This window comes from Orycteropus afer, unplaced genomic scaffold (assembly GCF_000298275.1).
Source record: "Orycteropus afer afer isolate SDZICR_OR568_19922 unplaced genomic scaffold, OryAfe1.0 scaffold00166, whole genome shotgun sequence".
Classification (NCBI taxonomy): domain Eukaryota; kingdom Metazoa; phylum Chordata; class Mammalia; order Tubulidentata; family Orycteropodidae; genus Orycteropus; species Orycteropus afer.
Window position 1 is genome coordinate 2,774,480 of NW_006921753.1, and position 16,696 is coordinate 2,791,175.

The following is a 16,696-nucleotide window of genomic DNA, read 5'->3' on the forward strand; positions in this document are numbered from 1 at the left end:
GTCTACATGTCACCACAGTAGGACAAACCGACAGACAAGTTTGTCTTGCTGTTGGGGACCTCTCGTATCACCCCCACCTGGGTCCCTGTGGCTGACTGTTCCTCTATCTGTGTTCCTGGCTTTTAATCCCCTTTCTCCTGCTCTTCTGGCCTGCTGCTTTGGGCATCCCTGAGTTGTCTCTCCTCACCTGTATCCCTCGAGCTTATTGCTCTTATGTCCGGGTTCCTGGCTTTTATCCCCTTTCTCCTGCTTTGCCGTCCTGCTGCTTTGGGTGGGCCTGAGTTTCCTCTCCTCACCTAATCCCTTCGGCTGATTACTCTTCTCTCTGGCTTCCTGGCTTTTAATCCCCTTTCTCTTGCTCTTCCTGCCTGCTGCTTTGGGTGTCCCTGAGTTGTCTCTCCTCACCTGTATCCCTAGGGCTTACTGGCAAAGAAATTGGCTAGAAGAAACTCTTTTGAAAGGCTCACTAAAGAAAATATAGAGATTGTTTCATAACCTCTGGTTTACTTAAGCAGATCCCACTAATATATTTGTTGGAAGTAGCTGCTTAATTTAAGGAAGAGTTTAAGGTCATCCTGAGAAGAAATAGTTGAGTCAATCAACTGCAAATAAAACTACATCCAATATTAGTGTAATCCACTGTTGTCCTGATTCATAGTGACCCTGTGGTACAGAGTAGAACTGCCGTATAAGGTTTCCAAGGCTGTCATCTTTATGGTTTAAATCCACCAGCCATTCAATGGAAGGAACATGAGCAATCTACATTCATAAAGATTTGTTGTTGTTGTTGTTATGTGCCGTCGAGTCGGCCCCGACTCATAGCAACCCCTCCTTGGGTTTCCGAGGCAGTATCACTACGGAAGTAAGATTGCCCAACCTGCCTTCCGAGGAGATTTAGTGCCTTTGAAACCCAATGGGGGTCACTATGAGTTGGAATTGACTCAATGGGAGTGGATTGGGTACTCTTTACAGAAGCAGACTACCTCAACTTTCTCCTGCAGAGCAGCTGGTGGGCTCAAACTGCCAACCTTTTTAGGAACCAAGTGCTTTAACCATTTAGGAACCATTTAGGAACCAAGTGCTTGCACCACCAGGGGTTCTTAATATGTAGTGTGTTTGTACTCAAAGAGAAGAAGGCTATTTTATAATAGAACACTGTAATAGTGTTTTGTGTTTGTTGTTGGTGGTGACATTTTTCTCCTGTAATTCTTCTAAGTGTTGAGGTTCGAGCACTTTATTGTTGTTAATAACAGTGTAAATCAGCCATTTTTGCATGAAATTCTACTGTACTTTATGGTGAGTTCTTATTGCTTGATCATAGTAGCTCTTTTATGCATTGAATTAAACCTGGAAAAGTCTCTTGGAATATTTGATTGGTTATGAGGTACATTTGAAACAGCTTCTATTTTATTACTTTTTGGAGAACTTTAGAGCTATTTAGATAACAGTATCCATTGGATTAAGGAGCTCTGATGACATAGTGCTTAAGGCATTTGACTGCTGACCAGAAGGTTGGCAATTGAGACCCACCAGCCACTCTGTGGAAGGAAGACTGGGCAATCCACTTCCATAAAGATTTACCACCTTGAAAACTCAAAGGGGGTCACTATGAGTTGGAATCAACTTGATGGCAGTGAGTTTGGTTCATTTGTATCCATTGGATTAAAATGGAAAACATGCCATACGTCTAAGGTAAAATTCTGTTTTCTGCCTGTGCTTATGCCTTTTGTGACCAATACACTCAATTTCATCCTAGCTAGTATTTAAACCTGGGAAACAGCAAAACTGTGTAAACTCTTTCAGTGCCTTCTAAGAAGGCTGGAAATGACTAAGTAGTAGCTACATAAATTTGAAGACTGGATGGAGATAACAGATCAAATAAAAACTTGAGGAACTTGCTATGTGGTATTTCTTACTCATTTCAGATAAATGTGGATTTCCGTTAGCCAGCAGCAGGATTGATAATTTATTACTTTTCTTTCTCCCCCTAAAGCAGGGGTTTGAACTTGTTCTGAATCAAACTTCTGCTGAGAATTTTCATTTTCACCCTAGATACACTGAATCAGAATCTACCTTTTAACAAGATCCCCAGGGGATTCTTATGTATAATAAATTTTGAGAACCACTGCTCCACCAGTGGTTCTCAGAATTGGTCCCTAACCAGCAGTATTAGCATAACCTAGGAATGCAAATTGTCAGCAGAGGTTCAAACCAAAACAGACCAGAATGAACTGGTTCAAAGTCCTGCCCTAAAGAGAATAAAGTTCTGGTTACCTTCTAAAGTATCAGTAGGTAAACTTACTGCCGTTGAGTTGGATCCGACTCACAGTGACCCCTTCTTGGGTTTCTGAGGCAGTATCACTACGGAAGTAGATTGGCCAACCGTCATTCTGAGGAGTGGCTGGTGGGTTTGAACTGCCAGCCTTCTGGTTAGCAGTCAAAAATGCCTTAGACAGTACATCACCAGAGAGATTTAAAAATCTCTCAAATGTCTTTAGTTTTTCTTAAACATAAATTTTATCAAGGTCATTTAGGGTTTGTTTGTTGTTTTTACTGTATTTTAACTGTTTATCATTTTAGGGAAAAAAATTACCAACTGACTATAACATTAAAGTTGTTTTTGTCCCTCCTCAGGACAGTCTCCCTTTGATACTGGCATATAGAACTCCATGTGTGGATGACATTCAGCAGAATTTTAACCACACATTTTCTCTCTACTACTCAGTCTGCTTTTAGGTTACTTTTAACAACTGTCTTGGTGAAAAAATAATGTTAATATTAACCTGAACAAAACCAAGAAGATGAATAGTAAAAGAAAAAGCATTTTTAGGCTTATCAATTACATTATGCTTTCAGGAACTAAGTACAAGATACTTGACACTAAAGCTAGTATCAGAAATGATAACATTTATCATGAGTCCTACTGCATCTTTATTGTTTATTAAATTATTTTAGTTGGATCAATTTAAGCATTCTTCCTCCTGGTGATTTCACTAGAGTATGATTTATCCAATGTTTATTTTATCCTTTTTTCCAAAATACCTTTCCTGATTTTTTACTAATTTTATATAATATGGAACAGACCTTTCTTTTCTCAGTCTTGCCAGTTATCCAGTTGTTTTCAACAGCATTATGTATACCATTGTTGTGAACCTGGGGCAGTTTTTCTCCACAAGTAACATTTGGCAATGTCTGGAGACAGTTTTGATTGACATAACTAGAAAGTTGTTCCTGGCATCAAGCATATAGAAGGCAGGGATACTACTAAACATTTTATAATGCACAAGACAGCCCCCCACAGCAAAGATTTATCTGACCCAAAATGTTAATAATGCTGATATTGAAAAAGTAGTATATATAACTTCATTTTTTAAAATGTGGCAGGGGGCCATAAAGCTTCAACTATACATTCAGCAACCATGTTTATACTGCCATGACATTATTTATCCATTGATTATGAGAAGGATTTGAAGTAGACTGACATGATATGAAGAAATTATTTCTGAAAGGTTAATAAGTTACAGTAAGTTAATCAGTTTGTCTTTGTACTTCACCAGTTACAGAAATGACTTCACTTCTTCTCATTGAGTTTATGTAATTCTTTGTTTGTTTGTTTTAAGCACTTAAATATAAATCGAATCGTACGAATGAGAAAACCATTCTCCTACTTGTTGCTGGACTAATGCTCACCATAGTCATTATTGTTGGAGCCATTCTTTGCATCCCAGGTAAGGTGTATAGTTACTGTAAGGGAGGGCAGGGTTAATGTAGATGAGGGAATTCCAAAGAAGGGTATATTAGTTTCCCAGAGCTGCTGTAATGAATTACTGCAAACTGAGTAGCTTAGACAACAGAAATTATATGAGAATTCTGGAGGCCAGAAGTCTGAAATCAAGGTGTCAGCAGAGCTCATTCCCTTTGAGGCTCTATGAGAAAGTTAAGTCCTACCACTGCTAGCTTCTGGTGGCTACAAGTGTTCTGTGACTTGGGTGGCCACATCACTCCATGGTCATATTGCTTCCTTTTCTCTCTGTATTCTGTGTGTGTGTGTGTGTGTGTGTGTGTGAGCTCCCTCTTTTTTTTCTTCTTTAAGGACACTTGTCATTGGATTTAGGATCCTCATAGATAGTCCAGGATAAGCTTTTCTTCTCAACATTCTTAATATCTCTTTTGTCATATAAGATACTATTCATAGGTCTGGAGATTATGTCTTTGGGGTCACCATTCAATCCACTATTATCTACCCTTTGGCCTCTAAAGAGTCATGTTCATTCCATGTGCAAAATACATACACCACATCCCACCATCTCCAAAAGTCTCAACCCATTATAGTATCACTTCAGGACAAAAATACCAAGTAAATATCAACCCAAAGTGCCAGATTTCATCATCTAAATGCTCTTAGTGTTATTCTTCCTTATTTTTGAAGGGTGACATATGTTTGTTGGTGAGTGTTTTTATTGGCCTGTTTCTTCCTATAGAATTTTAGGAATCTGGTAGCCTTCTTGCATTGAATCCATTCTCAGTCCCTTTGGTCCATGCTGCCAGTACTTCTGTTGATACAGCATTCTCAAAAACCCTATGGCTCTCTCCTGTATAGATCATAGAGATTCACAGTATTGGACAAGAGAATCCTCTCCAGATCTTTCCTGGAAAATCCCATCTCTATTCCTTACTTCTGCTGAGATTGTTGACTGGATCCATGAGTCACATGCCTAATTTCTTTAGCCAGATTGCCATTTATACACCTTTGGCTTTCTTTCTAGAACATGATTTCCTAACAGTGACTCTAATAATTTCAGCACCTTTTGCGGTCTGTATAGGCAGATAATTTCCCAAATGATTGAGCGCTGTTTCCTTTTTGTTTAATAACTCCTGCCTCTATTTCTCTTTCCTCTCACATTTACTATAAGGAGCAAGAAGCAGCCAGGCCACACCTTCAACACTTTGGAAATCTCCTCTGCTAAATATCCAAAATTATCACTTATAAGTTCTGCTTTCCATACAACTAGATGACACAATTCAGCCAAGATTTCTGCCACTATATAACAAGGATCAGTTTTATTCTAGTTCCAATAACATGTTCTCATTTCCTTCCTAGCCCTCAGCAGAAGCACCTTTGGCATTTAACAATAAATATTACTTCTATCAATGGTTCATTTAAGGCAGTCTAAATTTTTTCTGTCAAGTGCCTCAAAATTCTACCACTTTCTATCCATTATCCAGTTCCAAAGCAACTTCCACAATTTTAGGTATTTGTTACAGCAACACTCCACTTCCTGATAATGAAATCTGTTATTTTCCTGGGGCTATCATAACAAATTATTATAAACTGTGTGGCTTAATTCAACAAAAATTCTCTCAACAGTTCTGGAGGGCAGAAATACGGAGTCAAGGTCACAGCAGAGCCACATTACTTCTCAAGGCTATTGGGAAAAGCTCATTGGTGTTCCTTGACTTCTGGCTGCTTTACTATACTCTTGCCTCTGTAGTCACATTGCTTCCTTCTCATCTCACTGTCTTCTCCTTTGTGTCTCTTCAGGCTTCTCTCTGTCTTTATCTTCTGTGGACACTTGTCAGGTCCACCCAGATAATCCAGCATATGAACATCCTTAATCATATTTTTTTGTCATAAAGTACTCAGTCTTTTGCCCAGTAAGCTAATATTCACAACTTTGGGAGATTAGGAGATGCATGTATCTTTGGAACCACTGCAGAGGCAGACTTCATTGGCCAAGACATGAAAATGGGAATGGACATGGAGAACAAGTCAGCCTGAAATTGAAATTATATTGCTGGGGGGGGGGGGCGTGCAGTGGGAATTAAGGGCAGGAAGCTCATAGAAAGAAAAACAAATATTTGAAGTCAAATTGCTAGACAGTAGAAAGCCATTGCTTTCTTGAGAAAAAAGCAATGTAGGTGTAATGTTTAGGAACATCAATTTGACAGTTATTTTTGCAGCTGTAGGGAGTGGAGGAATAAAGAGGAAGGTTTTCAGAAGAAAACTTGAAAGAACAACTGATTGACTTTACATGAAAGGGATAGTAAAAGATGCTCCAAAGTTTCTCATTTAAAATACTATAAGGTCCCTAGGAAGTATTTAGATCCTGTTTAAGGTTTGGGAGCTCTATTAGCATAGTGCCTAAGGCACTTGACTGTTAACCAAAAGTTTGAACCACCAGCCACTCCTCTGAAGGAAGGTTGGGCAATCTACTTCCGTAGTGATACCACCTCAGAAACCCAAGGAGAGGTCACTATGAGTCGGGTCTGACACGATGGCAAATAACAGCAACAGCAACATTTAATGTTTCAGCATGTTGAAACTTAGATGTTAAGAATTAGATGTCCTGAGTTTAGTGTTAAATAATGGAAAAATAGTTCATTTTATTTGATGTTTTGTGAAGAAGTTTATATATATTTTAACCTTTTCATAGTTTATAAGGGTAGTGGTGAGATTAATATATTTAAAAAATTAAGTGCTTTAACTTCCCATAGAATAGGGTGTATGTAGGAAAATATTTTAACATGTTTATTTATTAACAGGTGAATATTCAATAAAGAATGCTTCTGGGCTTGGTTTAATAGTAATTCCTACAGTGATGTTAGTATTACTTCAGTACTGTGCATTTATGACAGGTGAGTATTTTTGTTATAGTATGATTTCAATTCATTTAAAAAACAGCATCTTAAGTGAAAATAATTCTTTTTTTTTACAACTCAATAAAAGTACATTTGTTAAAAGGCTTTTCAAGCTATTAGAGACATTTTCCCCATTTGAATTCATTTTAAGGTTATCCTAGGTTTTCAAGACACTGAATTATTTTGTAGAAAGTGATCTTATATATATATTTGATACCAGTCAATAGATCCTAAATTATGCTATATACTTTCTTAATGATTCTCTCTTATTTTTTTTCAATTTTTTGAAGTTAAAAGTAGATGTCAGACATACCATTTCTCTTCTTTTTGCTAATATTTTGCATAGAAAAAGACTAGTTCTACAAAAAAGGGTTATAAATCACAAACAATAGTATATTTCTTTATAGTTGTTAGCAAACTTTAACATGGTATTTTAACAAAAATTGGCCTGATTATCCAAACTGTAATCCATATTAGTTTCACTGCATTTTGCAAGTAAATCACGTTTTTATGATTATTAAAGAGTATTTTTTTTTCCTATTTGTACATTGAACTTTTAGTCTTAAAGCCTAACTCTGGCTTGCTATGCATTGTAAAGTTATTGGTTTATTATAGAATAACAGATCTTCTAGATGTGTAAGATAGAGGTTATGATGTTCAAAGTGGCATGTTTGCATAGTGGTTCTTTCCACCAGAGCAATTTTACATGCATGTGGAGAAGCTATGTATAATAGCCGTTCATATTGTAAAATGCAGGAGTGTGGTAAAGCAGCATCATTCTAATAGGCTTTGGGGTAAAAACTGCCGCTCCACTTCAGCTGACTAAAAATAAAATGCTGCTGAGTAAGTGTGAATCAGGAGCTGACTGCTTGTGTGGAAGGTTTAGGTCATGCAAAAAGCATCTACAATCTGACAAGGAACTCCAGGGTCATAGAGTATTTATTGTTCTTCATTATACAAAGTACAAGTAGGAATGATGAAAAGTACTCTTTAACATGCTTCTGTTATACGCTTTTCCTTCCCCCAGCTTTTGAGATGACCTCCTTTGCCATTGCCACATTGATTCTTCAGGTTCTGGGTTATATACTTGCTTTGGTTGGATTAAGCCTCTGTATCTCAGGTAAGGGTCATATTTTTCTGTTGTCCCAGTTTGTTTTACTAGGAATTTCCCTTGGACAAAGCTTTCCATTTGTAACTCATTCCACCCTTCAACCCACCCCCATTGAGAGTAGTGATTTCCGCATTGCTACTAGAACATAGGCTGTGTGTAGCTTGTGGGCCGATTGTTTTTGCAGCCACACCTCTATTCCTATATTTACGAGAGAACTTTTAAAAATAACCAGTCTCCAGTTGGAGCCAAAAGCAACAATCTGAGGCTTTATACCCTATTTTTCATTAGTTTTGATGTGATAAAGTGCGTATTATGCAAACAGGTGCTTTTTTCTTAAAATAATTTGGAGTCATTTCACTGAATTATTAATAATGAAAATATGAATAAATTTTGTTCCTTGATAATTAGACATAAATTACTCTCCTTACAGACTTGGTATTATTGCTATTATTGTCATTTCTTTTAAAAATTTTGTCTTTTTTTTTTTTTTTGGTCAATTTCTAATATTTCATTTGTTTTTACAGAATGTACCCCAGTGCAGGGACCTCTTCTGATTTCAGGTTTGGGTATCATAGCTCTAGCAGAATTACTTGGACTAGTTTATATGAAATTTGTGGGTAAGTTGATCTTATTTTTGTTAACCTATGCCAGTTTCACAGTTACAGAGTTTCAGCTGTGTAACTGAAAAATGCTTCTGCTTGATTTTTGTAACTTAGGCCCAAATAGATGTATAGATGATTCCAAATATGAGGAAATAAAACAAATGCTACTGTATTTTTAACAGTAAAATTGGAATGATTTCAAGTAAAGGGATAAATAGTATATACAGTAATGAAAAGTTTAGATTATAATTTAGTGTAACAGGAAATGGAATGCATCAATTTCTTACGCTAACCATAGGGAGAAATATTTGAGTTTCCATTTTAAATATAGAAATGTATCTTTAAAGGGCCCATTGTTGCTATGATAGCACTCTTTTGCAGAGACCTACTTGACTGCTAACCAGAAGGCTGGTGGTTCAAACCCACCAGCCACTCCTCAGAGGGAAGATTGGACAATCTACTTCCTTAGTGATACCACCTCAGAAACCCAAGGAGGGGTGGCTATGAGTCAGGTCTGACTCTACGGCACATAACAATAACAACAACATTTGCTTATCAGTTGCTTTTCTTCTTGTAGACTATTTACGATGTGGTCCCATAAGTAAACCGGAATTGAAATTGAAATCCATCAATTTTGTTAAATAGCAATGACCTCTGAAACATGACTTTAAAACATTTTTAGTTAAAACCACTATTACAACACCACTGAGTTTTAAGTTTTAGACTTTTACTACTTTTAATGTCAATTCTTAGGAAAGATGAAGTTAACTTTGTTGGTACTAAACTTTGTATTTAATCTGCATTTTTCAAGTAACAGGTTTCTACATATATTCTTATTTTGAATACACAAAGTTAGATGGTTTTAATAATGCGTTCAACTAGTTTGTTGTCTTATCTAAGCTAAAGATGTTCCCTAGAGTTCCATTATACTAGTTTCCCTTTTTGTTTATTTATGAAGTAATGTTGTTGTTGTTGTTATGTGCCGTCGAGTCGGACCCGACTCATAGCGACCCCTCCTTGGGTTTCCAAGGCAGTATCACTACGGAAGTAGATTGCCCCAACCTTCTTTCCGAGGAGTGGCTGGTGGGTTTGAACCGCCAGCCTTCTGGTAAGCAGTCAAGTGCCTTAGGAACTATGTTACCAGAGTAAAGCAACCTCTTGATCTCCTGTCAAAATAATCAAAAAATTTAAATTAATGGAGTAAAAAGTCACTGTTTTTGCTTTGCTTTAAGGTAAACTTTACCATGTGTTTCTAAGAATTAATGTAAAACTTGAGTTATTATAGTCAAATAATTTTCCCATATGACTTGCATAGTATTTTCAAAGAAATTTTACAGTTTCTGAAATTTAGCTCTTGGTGAGTGATAATTGAATTTGATTCTGTTTCTCATTCTCTGTCCTCCTTAATCTTCTTAGATAAACAAGTTAAAATACTTAACTACAATCCTACTGCCTTTAGTATTTGTGTTCATAAATCAGAGTTATTTCTCAGTGACATTTTCTTTCATGCCACACAAGATCATAAACACAAGGAAGACTTCTAAAGCAGAGTGATACTCATTTTGTAGCTACAGTGAGCATCATGAAGGTTGATGCATATTCTGTTTTTGTTGTGTTGTCTGAACACCATGAGACTTGTTCTTGAAGATGACACTGCTGATTTTCTTTTTCTCCTTGAATACTCTAGAATAGTACTTGGCCTAGAATACCTGCACCACTGTTAATGAAGTGTAGTATAAGGTGTCTTTGATGGATGGTCAACTCTTTGTTCTTGTTTTTCCTTATTATCTTCATTGCCCTTCATTTACTTCCCATGCTTTCACATGTCTTCCATGTATAGCAAAGAATGAGGTGTTGCCATCAGGCCTGATGGCACTAAAGTGGCAGTAGGTACTAATTGCCACCTCCTTGATCTCCTCCCTTCTCCATCAGTTATATCCCTGGGAATCCTGTGAACCCAGTGTAATTAAAAACATTGCTGTTCTCACATTGAATTAAAATGAAAGTAAAATCCTAAAAAGATCCCAAAATTATTTTTGCCTTTAACATAGTTTAATATATAAATGTACCATGTATAAATTAAGAATTTAGTCCAATTTTACTCACATTTAGTGATACACTAAATGAACCCTTCAAATCAACAGATGCCAGTTTTGAAAGGCACATCTTTGGTCAGTTGAAGGGCAAGAAGAAAAAAGGTATAGGAAAGTTGCTCTCTGGATAATGTGGTAGACTAGGAAAATTCATGTGTTTTTCTTATGTAATTTAAATGTGTAAATATGAGTACATGTAATATTAAGGTTGAAAATTTGAGCTTTTGTATCATGGAATAAAAATTTTAAATTTCTGAAATAATTTTCATTCATTATAGATGCTCTTTAGAAGAGCCTTGTATATGTGTATTGAACTAAATGCAATAAAATCCTCAGATAGTTAAAAAAAATGTATCTTTTTAAGAGTGAGTTAATGTACTTATGAAAATTTTAACTTTTATAATTTTTATTATTTCCAATTTTAAATTGGTAGCCTTAATTGTTACTTTAAAGAGTAGGATTTTGATTTGCCTTTTCTTTTATCCTTTTTTTTTATTTTTTTTTTATTGGAAGTGTTTTAATTTTATAAAATGAGATAAAGGACTGAGAACAGTAAATGTGGGAGCATATAAATGATTAAAAGGAACTAACTCAACTCACTAAAGTTCAGCTTGCTACATGGATAAAGTATTTATATCCATCATTTATAAGAGTTAACACTTCCATTTTTTAAAGCTTGTTGTTGTTGTTATTTGCCATCAAGTTGGCCCCGACTCATAGCGACCCCTCCTTGGGTTTCGGAGGCAGTATCACTACGGAAGTAGGAATGCCCAACCTTCCTTCCGAGACTATTATCAGTTAATTCCATACAAAGGCATAGTTTTGTGTTTTGATACAGATCAACCCAGTAGCAGTCAGAAACCACATTTACCACAGCATTGAAGATATTTTAGAATGATGTGTTGTATTTGTATGTGTGTGTATATATGTGCATATGCATTAAAAAAAAATCCTGTTAGTAGATTACAACTCATAGCAACCCCATAGGATTTCCAAGGCTGTAAATCTTTATGACGGCAGACTGCCTCATCTTTCTCTTACAGATTGCCTATCGGGTTTGAACTGCCAGCCTTTGGTTAGTAGCCAAATGCCTTAACCACAGTGCCACCACCAGAGCTCCTTATGCATATTTGTGTGTATATATATATATGTATATAGGAGCTCTGGTAGCGTAGTGCCTAAGGCACTTGACTGCTAACCAGAAGGCTGACAGTTCAAACACACTAGTCACTGCTCTGAAGGAAGGTTGGGCAATCTACTTCCATAGTGATACTGCCTCGGAAACCCAAGGAGGGGTCGCTGTGAGTCAGGTCCGACTCAATAGCACATGACAACAACAACTATATGTATTTGGGTCTGGGTTTATAGAACATAGATACAGGGCAGGGTTTAATTGAAAACCAAACCAAAAGAAAACCCACTGCCATGGAGTCTGTTCCAACTCATAGCAACTCTATAGGACAGAGTAGAACTTTCCCTATAGAGTTTCCAAGGCTGTAAATCTTTACAGAAGCAGATTGCTTCATCTTTCTCCCATGCAGCAGCTGGTAGATTTGAGCCACTGAATCTTATGGCTAGCAGCCGAATGCTGTAACCACTGTGCCAAGGGAGTGCTTTTGGTTTTGTTGAAGTGGATTGTATATGTAGGTAACTGTCATGGTGGTCTCTAATAAAGTTCCACAATTCTACTTGGTTTATTTGGGAGGCTGCTAAACTTGGGGCTTCAGTATTCCCAACCAATTTTATTTCATAGTACTTTAAAAAAAAAAAAAAAAAAAGTTGCCTTCTCTTTTGGTTGCAAAGATAAAAACCCCTCCCGCAAGTTGCTTCCAGTAAGGAACGTTTATTATAAAGCCACACACTAGCAGTGATCAAGACAGGAATCTCCTAAGAGCAGATACGTTAACTGAACCTCACAGCAAGTGGAAGAGTATATAGCTTAAGAACTGGAAGTATCCTTACATCTATGATAATTGAGTTGATGTGTTGCCCTCTCAGCAACAAGACTTGTTTTACTGATACCTTTTGTCCATTATAGTTATTTAGTTTTTTGGTTTTTTGTTTATTTACCTACTACCAACTAGCTCACCCCCTCCTTTAGGTTCTTATTTATTATTCAATTCGTGTTTTCTCACTAGTTGCTTTTTCTTACCCATGACGCTAAGCATTGAACTCCTTGTCTACTTCCTGTGCCTATTTTTTCACCTTCCTTTCCTGTCACCAACATTCTAATCTTCTCTCTTTTCTTTCAGAATCTTATCAGGCCAGTCAGTTGACATTTGCTTTGTTTGATAGTGTCTTGTAGGCTTCTTGCTAGTCCATACATCCATTGTCCTTGAGTCAGGTCCCACCCTGTGTATCTGTCAGCTTTGGAAGCTTGGTGTAAGGTAGGAGCAGGGGAGGTGGTAGTAAAAAAAAAGCAGAGGGAACTAAAATAGTGCCCTGGTTCCTGCCTCTGTCTGCCCAGTGCTATCATCCAACTAGGGTAGCCGGCAGCGTTACCCTCCTATTAAAGGATTCATGGGATGTTGCTGATTGAGGCTCTGATTCTGTACTTAGGACTATTTTTAGCAGCTGTAGGGCCTCCTCACTTGCATTTGATAAAGAAATGATCTCCTCCACCCATTTGAAGTAATTCCTTTCTCTTTTTTTAGCTTTCTTCATGCCCAGTATTTCCTCATCTTCAGAAGCAGTGTAAAGGGTGACTTGGAAAGCTGAGAAGGAATAGATAGAGAAGGGCTTGATTGTAGCTGTAGCCAACTGCCTAGGATAATTTTTTAAGCTCAGAGAAGTCTGAATATTCATTTTCTTTAGTTTGTTGGATATCTGGAGCTTGGCAAACTTGAAGAATGGGGGAAAAAAAAAGAGAGAGAGAAAGACTAGCTAATAAGGAAGCAGTCAGCCAAGGGTAATGAGTAAATGGAGTTGCTGGTCGTTGCTACATTGTGCCATGATCTGGCTGAGTTGAGTAGGAAAGAATACAGAGCTCACATTAGAAGTGGATAAGATGGAAGCGTTTTTCCACCAAGAAGCTTAACAAATAGCTTATTTGGCTGGGAGTTGGCATGCATGAATGAGAGAATATATGTGTGTGTTTATTCATGTAGGTGGTTATTTGCATCATTTTATTCTATCAATGCAATTAATCAAGAATGTTCTGTATATTTGAATAGACTGTCAAAGCTAGAACTCTTTCAGTGAAGTCTCTGGCTCCAGTAGTTTTAGCCCTACAGATTATTTTAAAATGCAGCATTTTACTGCCTTAATTTCTTTCATTTATTAAATTCTTATTACTATTTTTTAATTATATCAGCTTCCAATCAGAAAACTCTACAACCTCCTCGGGTAAGTTAAATTTTCTTAAATGAATTGGGAGAGACACTTGATGATTTAGATTGAGGACTGGCAGTTGGAATTATTGAGCCCCTTTGCTTTCTGTTTAGTGTAAGACCAAGTTAAGAGAACATTAATGCCATTGCATGACTTTGCATGAATACGTCTAATTCATTACTAAAACCTATGCTTGATTGTTTTAGTAGCATTGGGATGCAATAAATTATTCTTTGATATTGTGCTGACTTCTCACACCCAGAAATGGAAAATTTGTGTGTAGGAATAATGGTTCTTATTTCTGCAGTCAGAAGGAAGCTGATACCAGTATATATTCCTCACCTGTTGGACCTGTTGCACATTTGATGTGCAGACCCAGAATGATAATCTCAGACCTAAAAATCAGGGAGAGAAGCTTATATTAAATTGATTTCATTAAATTATAATCTATAAAATAAATATAAATATTGCTAAAAAAAATCCATTCTGAATTTTGATTCATCCCTTCTCCCTTTCTCCTATTTTTGTAAATGTTTCTCTTCCATTATATTAAGCTGTAAGTTTCACTATATCTAACACCATAATAAGCTATCTGAGAAAATTCTAATTAAAAAAGCAAACTTAAGAGATAAACTGGGGGTGGTTGTTGTTGTTGTTGTGTGCCGTCGAGTCAGCCCTGACTCATAGCAACCCCTCCTTGGGTTTCCGAGGCAGTATCACTACAGAAGTAGGATTGCCCAAACTTCCTTCCGAGGAGTGGCTGGTGGGTTTGAACCACCAGCCTTCTGGTTAGCAGTCAAGTGCCTTAAGCACTATGCTACCAGAGTGCCTAACTGGGGGTGGGGGGGGTGGATAAATTGGGAGATAAAAGCCTTTATAAATAGAAACTCATTGTGGTAATAGGACCAAGAAGAGGTATTTTATGTAAATAAGATTTGGAAAGGACTATATTATACTATATAGCTTCCTATAAAGGATTCATGATAGTATAAATTATGTTTACTTCATCTGTAATATTGGAAGGGATACTTCCTGTCTATGGTAGGAAATAGAGGTTACATATATTCCTAAGTCTGACAAGCTTCAGTACAACATGCTAAAAGGCAGTGGGAGGCAAGGGGCTCCTGTTACCACAAGTGTTTATTCAGATAAAGACTGGTGTCATAACTACATCCACAACAGCCAACTGTTTTTAAAGTACCTCTGTTAGACTTAATCTAGTCTCTGGACCTTTAAATCCTAACAAATTTTCTTTGTCTACTTCCAAGTTCAGTTTGCATGGCTTGAAAATGATACATTGCTCCCATCTCTTGTTTAACTGTGTTGCTTAGTCTATTGTTGCTATTTCATGTTTGCTTTTAAGAATTTGTTTCAGATACTAGGATTTCTGTGAATGGGATAGGCAGGATGGGGTGGGAAATTCTGCATAGAAAAATAATACTTACAGAATAAAAGTTATTATTAAACTGTTCACTAGACTTGGCAAGCTTTGCTTTGACCTGTATTTACTGCCTTAGGATATTTTCAGACTACATGATTCACAGTTTGCTGTATACAGTTGTCCCTCATTATCCCCAAGGAATTGGTTCCAGAATCCACAGAGACTCAAGTCCCTTATGCAAAATGGTATATTTGCAAATATAGCACTTTCTCCCATATACTTAAAATCATCTCCAGATTACTTAACGCATCTAATGCTACTTAAATGCTATGTAAATAGCACTTTACACTCCGCTTATCCTTTAGGGGATTGCTTTGACCACTTAAATTGCCCTTCCTCTCCAATCCCCAATATTTTTGTTCTATGATTAGTTGAATCTGTGGATGTGGAACCTGAGGATATGGAGGGTCCACTGTAGTTTAAATGTTAGTGTATATAAATTTTAGTATAAAAAGGACATGATGTAAGTTCTATTTTTATGTATATATATTTTAAATATTTTCCAGAAAGCTGTAGAGGAACCCCTTAATGGTACGTGGTTATTAAACACTTGTATATTCTTGACCCATCACCAGATCATAATTTGAACTGGTCCCCAAAACAGTTTAAATATTCCCTCTATGACTTGGGAAGAATTTTGTTTCTTCTCTTGCCTTAACTTTTCTTTTCCTAATTTTTCATCAAGAATTAAGAATATTGCTCTTGTGATATTCTCACCTCTGGGAAAAATGTTGTGGCCTCAGCCACTTCATATTTGGTTAAGAATACCATTCCCTTTTTATATTGTCCAAGATGAAGTGTAACACCTCTAGTAGAGAATAACCCTAAGTGATTTTAATTTCTGATTTACAAATTTCAGAAAGATACAGGCTGTCACCATGGAGTGAGATCAGAATGTCTCACTTTCTTCTTAAATAGAGACCCATATTTCCAACTGAATCTGCTTTCTTTAAAGGATGGCCTTGGGTGTGACCTATTGTAATAAAATGATAGTCTTAAAATCAATTTGTCCATGTAGTTGTGGAGCAGTTAGCATGATATTACTGCATGTTTATTTATTTAGAACTGATTTCTAATTGTGGAACCACACTAACTGCCTGCTTGGCCTCTTACTAATTCTTAGCATTTAAAGAATCAAAAGGAATGATGAATGATGGTAAGTATAAAATGCAACTACAGTTTTAAATTGGTTAAAACGTAAGCATTAAAAAGCAATAAAATAGCTTCTTGAAATTACAGCTTAAAAAAAAAAAAACTAAAGAGACACTGTCAAATTGTAAAGATCCAAATATCTTGATTTATAAAATTTAAATCTACTTTGTTAAAAATTACAAAACTAGGAATATAAAAGTTGTAGGGTATCACTAATCAGATTCTCCATTCATATAGCTCGCAGCAAGGAGATTCAGTGTCTTGTGATCAGCTTTAAAATGGTTTTTATAAAACACATAAATATGACACAAATCTTTATTATTTTGAC

The 16,696-nt window shown here is 36.5% G+C and overlaps 1 protein-coding gene across 1 annotated transcript in view; it reads left to right on the forward strand.

The window, feature by feature from the left end:
- CD47 (CD47 molecule) overlaps nt 1-16,401 on the forward strand; it is an 85,986-nt gene extending 69,585 nt beyond the window's left edge. The window contains exons 3-9 of the mRNA XM_007946585.2: nt 3,621-3,728; nt 6,544-6,636; nt 7,667-7,759; nt 8,275-8,367; nt 13,759-13,790; nt 15,723-15,747; nt 16,340-16,401. Of these exons, the coding sequence (XP_007944776.2) occupies nt 3,621-3,728; nt 6,544-6,636; nt 7,667-7,759; nt 8,275-8,367; nt 13,759-13,790; nt 15,723-15,747; nt 16,340-16,401 (506 nt within the window). The remainder of the gene's footprint in view (nt 1-3,620; nt 3,729-6,543; nt 6,637-7,666; nt 7,760-8,274; nt 8,368-13,758; nt 13,791-15,722; nt 15,748-16,339) is intronic.
- The last annotated feature ends 295 nt before the right edge of the window (nt 16,402-16,696 follow it).